The sequence below is a fragment of the Arabidopsis lyrata genome (genome assembly GCF_000004255.2).
Source record: "Arabidopsis lyrata subsp. lyrata unplaced genomic scaffold ARALYscaffold_3, whole genome shotgun sequence".
In the NCBI taxonomy this organism is placed as follows: domain Eukaryota; kingdom Viridiplantae; phylum Streptophyta; class Magnoliopsida; order Brassicales; family Brassicaceae; genus Arabidopsis; species Arabidopsis lyrata.
Window position 1 is genome coordinate 12,806,098 of NW_003302553.1, and position 7,814 is coordinate 12,813,911.

At 35.1% G+C, this 7,814-nt stretch overlaps 2 protein-coding genes across 2 annotated transcripts; one reads left to right on the forward strand and one right to left on the reverse strand.

Moving 5' to 3' along the window:
• Positions 1–103: 103 nt before the first annotated feature.
• LOC110230402 lies at positions 104–794 on the reverse strand. Its single transcript, XM_021033202.1, has 3 exons — positions 688–794; positions 377–594; positions 104–295 (listed from the first exon to the last, which is right to left on the reverse strand). The coding sequence occupies exons 1-3, from the start codon at positions 731–733 to the stop codon at positions 110–112; spliced, it is 450 nt and encodes a 149-aa protein (XP_020888861.1). The 5' UTR covers positions 734–794; the 3' UTR covers positions 104–109.
• A 2,433-nt stretch (positions 795–3,227) lies between these two features.
• Positions 3,228–5,289, forward strand: LOC9319668 (protein NRT1/ PTR FAMILY 4.2). Its single transcript, XM_002883555.2, has 4 exons — positions 3,228–3,375; positions 3,463–3,680; positions 3,781–4,289; positions 4,526–5,289. Exons 1-4 carry the CDS (start codon positions 3,279–3,281, stop codon positions 5,265–5,267), a joined length of 1,566 nt encoding a protein of 521 aa, XP_002883601.1. The 5' UTR covers positions 3,228–3,278; the 3' UTR covers positions 5,268–5,289.
• The last annotated feature ends 2,525 nt before the right edge of the window (positions 5,290–7,814 follow it).

Genomic DNA, 7,814 nt, shown 5'->3' on the forward strand with positions numbered 1-7,814 from the left:
GATAGCTACACGATCTTGTCCTTTGTTAATATACTTAAATAAGTATTTGATAGAACCGGATTGGTTACACCACTCAACGTTGATGTGAGCTCATTAATATATCAGTAGATTATGAACCATACCTTGCAACCACATTGCACACAGGTGATCGGCAAGAGTCACACCAGAATTGTGGCTTGAGAGTAGTTGTGACAACCTTAGACACTTTCTTATTGCATTTCCTACAGGCAATATAATACCACGACCAATCTCTGTCAATATCATATATTGTACAGAGCACCTTAACCCTCCCAGTCTGAAAATAGGAACATTTAAAAGTTGGTTAGAATGCACCATGCAATCAAATTAGAATGTAAAAGAAAAAAAGAACTATTACATCAAACATCTCAGCGACTTCTTTGATGGTCTTCTTAGGAAACTGAAGATAGAAATCCCCTGTAGGCAGCTCGATCATTTCCTGCTTTGGTTTAGACTCAAGAAGAGTAAGAGCAAGCCCATCTTTTGGTAAACTTTCTTTGAAGGCAACAATCTCAGGGATGTCTGGATTGATCAAGATCTGAGATGTATTGAAAGCATTGGAGATACTCCTTACATCTAGAAAGCAAAACATAAAGAAAGTGTCATCAGCTAAATTTTTAAAAGATTTAAAAAAACTATAAGTATGATATTAATACCAAAACTAAATACCTTTGTAAGTCTTGATCTTAGCATATCTCACCAAACATATGACCATCTCACCAGCAGAAGCTTCACAGGCAGTGAAAACTTGTTCTGCAAATGAACCCCATAGAGTACAGGGTAGCCTGTCATCCCTAAATATGGTAATAGCAATATTAGATTCACAAATAAGACTCTTTAATTTTAATGCAGCCAGAACTAATGAATGAAACTTACGTATGATCCCTCAGTTCAAAATCAATCTTCTTAGTAGGTTTATTTTGCACTTCGATAGTCTCCATTTCACCAACATTCACGATTTGACCGACAACATCTTGAACCAAAAGAGAATAACAAAACGTCATTATATATTGCATAAAGGATTAGATGAAAATGAAAATATAGCTCATATGAAAATGTACCAATCAAGTAGTTCTGGTTGAGACCAGCAGTTAAAACATCATTGAAAGGAGTCAATGACAGGTAATAAGAATCAGACAATGGGTCCATCCTCACAACTCTTGTTTGGGCCATGAAGCCCATTTTGTAACGATGATCAGTTGCTTTGAACTGACCAGTTGCATAAGTCAATCCAAAGTTTTCAATAGCCTTCCACTCTCCTGGAACCATGAGCTTCTCAAAGCGGTTGAGATGCTCTCTCTTCACAGACGCATGGATCTTCTTGCCCTACCATAGAAATAGAAATATATTAGTATATCATTAGACAACTTATTTTAATATATTGAACTAATATAGACATGACAAAGAATTCTTACTTTGACATCAGACAGAACCATGTCGAAAGTCTCACCAAACTTTGTGGTAAATGTCTTCCAGGTATGAAGGACACGGACCTGAACTCTCCAAGTGGTTTTGTATGGTTTGATGTCATCGAGGTAAGCAATTGCTTGAGCCATTTGTGATATCTAAATAAGAAGGATGCTAAGGTTAGAGGAATTTGAGTGATGGATTGGAAATGAGAATGACGTTGATATTTATAGCATTCTAGGATGCTAGGGTTTTTGGCTCCAATAATTTTAAAATCTAGGAGAATATCTTGGAGACAAAGCATAAAATCAAAGATACTATTAGCAAAATATATTCGAATTTGGAATAGAATTGAATGATTGGCTATATTTAGATAAATGATGAATATTGTAGAGTTGGTTATGGTTAGGATTATATTTAAGAGAGATAGTAATTACGATTTTTTTGGGATTAGGCAATATATGATCAAATTTGCAGTTATTATGAGAGATAATTACATCGAATTTGCAATTATTATGATCGAATAAGCTCATATTTAGATACCAAAAATGAACTAAATTTACAAAATAATTTGAATGGCTTAGATTGACTTATGTGGATGCTAAACCCGATTAAGAACTTGACTATGTGATTAAGAGTTAATTACTCCTAACCCACCCGAGTATTAACACGCGGATCTCATAAAGTTTAATGAAACTTTATGACCAAATTGCCCTTGTCGATTTTGATTAACAAAGAACAAAATCCAAAATTGAAATTGAAATTGATGCTAAATTTGACCATTTTTCAATTTGTACTTCCCTTTTAATAATAAGGGGATAGATTTGCAAATTATAAATCGGTACTAAAATTTATCGTAATAGTGAATCCAACGCTTCTTCGAAAGATTGTAGCTCAAGTCACTGTCTTCCACCTCTCGAAACAGGGGAAAATATAACAACTTTCAATACCTTCCACTGGCGACTATCTTGGTTTATGGATCGTGAGTTTAGAAATACTATCTCTTTTGGCAGGCACAAAAAGAAGTGGAAAACTATTATGTTATTTTTGATCACATTGCATCAAAGAATTCGAGACTGATAAAAAAATTGTAATCTTGTTTTAGTTTTCTTGCCAATATTATTTTTGTTTCTAATGCGTTCATGTAATACCTTATATTCATTTTATATGATATTTACGTTTTAGCGCAAAAAAGAAGAAGCATAAATTGTAAAAAGAATAATTGAAACCAGTTTTATAATTATCTAAATTTTCTTATTCGGAAGTCTTTGCATATGATAGGGTACGGTATATATAAACAAAAAGTCTTTGCTCAACCAAGGTTTTTTATTTTCCTCAACCACACATTAATTAAAAATTCAATCTGTGATTGGTAGCCCAATTTGGAAGAAACAAGTTTTATCCTATATAATTTACGATATATTGTGCTTACATAGTAAAATATATGGTCATTATTTACATTATGAATTCAAGATATCTTAAATTTTATATATATACTTTTGTAAAACCTCTCTAAATGTAAAAATCATGATAAGTGTTTTAATCTAAATTTATATTTTTTTTTATATTATAAAATAATCATTTGCTCTTATGGATTATTTCCATATTTATAAGTTTATAACAAGTTAATTAATAATATATCTATATATTTCACCTTTCATTAAAAGAAGGTCTAAATTGGCCAGCATCAGCATGTTTGACAAATGTCACATGTCACTATGTCAGATTAATATTGATATTAGCTACATATAAATACTTGTTCACTCCTATATAATGTGTTAGAATTCTCGTGTTCATAAGATACATCGAAAGCACATATACACATAGTCTTTAGCAATTGATATAACAAAGCTATGGAGAATGAGATGGAGGATAAGTTTGAAAATTGGAAAGGTAAAGAGGCAATCTCTGGCAAACATGGTGGGATCAGAGCTGCATCTATTGTTTGTGGTAAATATTTAAAACTCAAAACTTCGTATTTTTATATTTTGTTTTATAATTTTTAATGTCATAATATATTTGGTGTGGTAAATGTAGTTGTGGTGATGATGGAGAACATAGTGTTCATAGCTAATGGATTCAATTTCGTGAAATACTTCATGGGATCGATGCATTATTCACCAGCCACAGCAGCAAACATGGTCACTAATTTCATGGGAACATCGTTTTTACTCACTCTTTTTGGTGGTTTTATCGCTGACTCTTTCCTCACTCATTTCACAACTTTCATCATCTTCTGTTGCATTGAACTCATGGTAATTAAAAACTTTATAAAATGTTATCTACCATTTAGATAATGCATTTTAATGATGAAATGGATAATCACATTAACTTGAAGGTTGTATCATTTGATAGGGATTGATCTTGTTGACGTTCCAAGCTCATAACCCTAAGCTACTGCCCGAGAAAGGTAAAACACCTTCAACTCTTCAATCAACGATTCTTTTCACAGGACTCTATGCGATGGCTACTGGTACGGGCGGTATAAAGGCCTCGTTGCCCACTCACGGAGGCGATCAAATTGATAGAAGAAATCCAAGACTGATCTCAAGATTCTTTGATTGGTTATACTTCTCTATATGCTTTGGATGCCTCTTGGCCGTAACCGTTGTGTTGTTGATCGAGGAAAAGAAAGGGTGGAAGTGGAGCTTCAATATATCGGTTGGGATTCTAGCGACTGCGCTTTGTATTTTTACGGTAGGGCTACCGTTTTATCGGTTCAAGCGTCCTAATGGAAGTCCGTTGAAAAAGATTGCAATTGTGATTATTTCTGCCGCAAGAAACCGAAATAGATCTGATTTGGATGAAGAGATGATGCGAAGTCTTATCCCTTTTGACAAGAACATTGGTCACAACAAGTTAAAGTAAGTATTGAACGTTGCTTTAAAGAGACATAATCTAATGTATAAGTGAACTGAAAATACAAACACTCATTTAGTCCATGATGAATGAGCTGAAATACCTTAAGAGTCTAATATACTATGTTCCTCGGCCAGAGGGGATGTACGGACGTAGGCCCAAAACCTCTTAGTTATTGAAAAACAAAAAAAAAAAACTCGTAAACTTAATTTTTGATTTCTACGTGAATTTAATTTTTCAGGTGGATAGATAAAGCAATGTTGAACAAAAACATCTCAGAAACAGAAGTTGAGGAAACAAGAACGTTTTTGGGTCTTTTACCAATCTTTGGTAGCACAATTGTCATGAGCTGTTGCGTGGCACAACTATCTACCTTCTCTGCACAACAAGGAATGCTCATGAACAAGAAACTCTTTCACTCTTTCGAGATCCCCGTACCTTCCCTCAACGCCATTCCTCTCATCTTCATGCTCTTTTCTATACCTTTATACGAATTCTTTGGAAAAAGGATCTCATTAGGCAGCAACAATAGATCATCTAGTTTCAATTTGAAACGCATTGGACTCGGCCTAGCTCTCTCCTCTGTTTCGATGGCGGTTGCTGCCATCGTTGAGGCCAAGAGGAAACATGAAGTGGTTCATAACAACTTCAGAATCTCTGTTTTGTGGCTAGTGTTTCAGTATCTGATGCTAAGTGTCTCTGATATGTTGACTTTAGGAGGGATGCTAGAGTTCTTCTATAGAGAAGCTCCGTCGAACATGAAGAGCATAAGCACGGCTTTGGGATGGTGTTCAACCGCATTCGGTTTCTTCGTTAGCACAACTCTTGTGGAGGTCACAAATGCCGTCACCGGAAGGCTTGGCCATCAATGGCTTGGTGGGGAAGATCTCAACAAGGCAAGGCTTGAACTTTTTTATGTGCTCTTGTGTGTTCTTAATACTCTTAATCTTCTTAACTATATTTTTTGGGCAAAGAGATATTAAGTGAAAGAACAAAGTATATGTATCTAGTGTTCAATCTGAAGATAATGTAAAAAGTAAGTCCAGATACACTCATGTTAGGTGTGTAGTATATCACTTTGTTAAAGTGTATCTACAAACAAAAAAATATAGAAAAAAGGTAGAAAGAGTAAAAACCCCAATTGACTCAAGAGTAAAACCCCCAATTTATTATGTCTTGAGTACTAAATAACATTTTCTAGATTTGCCACTTTAAATGATGATATTAGTTTGAAACAAATATGTGATTCTAATGATGGTGATAAACATGATGATTATGAATGTGTTGGTGATGATGTTTATGATGATGACATGATGATGTTGTTGTTGGTATAATGATGTTGATAAGTATTTATCATAGTTATTCACATTTAAGAAACTAATCTGTTAAAGAGTTTATTATAAGAAAAACTATGTTGGATATATATCTTTTTTTTGCTGATAAATTATATAATATTTTGTTCCAAACATTTACAAAATTTACAATCATTATCTTTAATTGTTATGGAAATATATAATTTTATTTTACACAAAAAAAACTGACGCAGTCAGAAAACCTTAGGAAAAGCAAGCGCTAAACCTAGATTGAAACACAAGTTCACAAGCGATGAACTTGAAAGATAAAACTCTGGAATCCACCAGAAACTCTAGAATCCATTAGAAAAGAGAAAGATTTATGCTTCTTAAGAAAGTAATTATGAGATGTCTCTTACAAAGAACCTAGGACCAATAAATCCCAACTAGAAAAAAGGAAAGAAGATTGAAATAAAGAAATTAAGAAAAGTAAAAGTCTATGAAAAAAAAATAAAACAATAGAAATTAAGATAATAAAGAAAAAAGGAAATAATGTAATCTAGAATCCTAAATCTTCTAGAATCGTCTAGAAGTTTCCTACCTCAGTCTCCTCCACATCTGAAGAACTCGACCTCGAGTTATCTTCTGGATAAAGAATCTCATCTGCTTGATACTCATGAATGTCAGCCACATTAATGGTATTGGATATGTTCATAGACTCTGGGAGAGCCACCACATAAGCATTATCATTGATCTTCCGTAACACCTTAAATGGACCATACTTTCGAGGTTTAAGCTTGTTGTACGTACCCACTGGGAACCTCTCCTTGCGAAGGAAAACCATGACATCATCTCCTTCTTTGAACACTTTGATTCTCCTATGCTTGTCAGCAGCGATCTTATTCTTTAGCCTGGTAGCTTCTAACTTAGCTTTGACGGTCTCTTTAATAGATAAAATTTCCTCGGCCATATTCTTAGCTGCTACACTAACCCCATGCGCTCTAGGCAACTTCACCAAATCAACCACATGCTTAGGGACAGAAGTATATACTAGGGAAAAAGGTGATTTCCCTGTTGCCGAATGTATAGCATTGTTGTAAGCGAATTCGACTTGAGGCAGAGCTAAATCCCACTGTTTTGGCTTGTCTCCACAAACACTCCGAATCATATTCCCCAAAGTTCTGTTGGTTACTTCAGTTTGTCCATTAGTTTGTGGATGAGCTGTAGAACTTCTGTTTAAAACTGTCCCGAACATTTTCCAAAGAGTAATCCAGAAATGACTGAGAAACTTTGTATCCCTATCTGAAGTAATCGATTTAGGAACTCCATGAAGACGCACGATCTCTCTGAAAAATAGTTTAGCTATATTTGACGCATCAGCGGTCTTCTTGCAAGCAATAAAATGAGTCATTTTAGAGAACCTGTCAACTACTACGAACACAGAATCCACACCTCGTTGCGTACGAGGCAATCCCAACACAAAATCCATAGCCAAATCTTGCCAAATATCATCAGGAATAGGTAGAGGCATATAAAGACCAGTATTTTGAGACTGACCTTTAGAAACCTGACAAATATAACACCTTTTGACAATAGTCCCCGCGTCTCTTCTTAGATGCGGCCAGTAATACCTTTCCTCCAAGCTAGCAATGGTCTTGTCTCTACCCAAATGACCGCTAAGACCACCACCATGAAGATCCCGGATTAATTTCTCTCTTAAAGACGAGCAAGGAATGCATAACCGATCACCTTTAAAAAAAATAGCCCTCTCGAATGTGGAAATCCGCACAAGGATGCTTTCCACTACACTTGGCCCATAACTCCCTGAATTCAATATCACTCTCATACAATTCTTTCAAGAACTCAAATCCAACAATTTCATGTGCTAAAGTTGTTAGCAAAAAAGCTCTTCTACTTAAAGCATATGCGACCTTGTTAAGAGTCCCTGATTTATGTTGAATAATAAAAGGGAATTTCTGCAGAAAACTTACCCATCGAGCATGCATCTTATTGATCACTTTCTGACTGTGTAAGAACTTCAAAGCCTGATGGTCAGTGAACAAGATAAACTCCCTCTGTACTAGATAGTGCTCCCATTGTCTTAGAGCTCTAAATACAGCGTAAACTCTTGATCATATGTGCTCCACTTTTGGCGAGCTTCACTCAATTTCTCGCTAAAAAATGCAACCGCCTCTTCTCTTGTGACAAAACAGCTCCTATGCCTACTCCACTAGATCA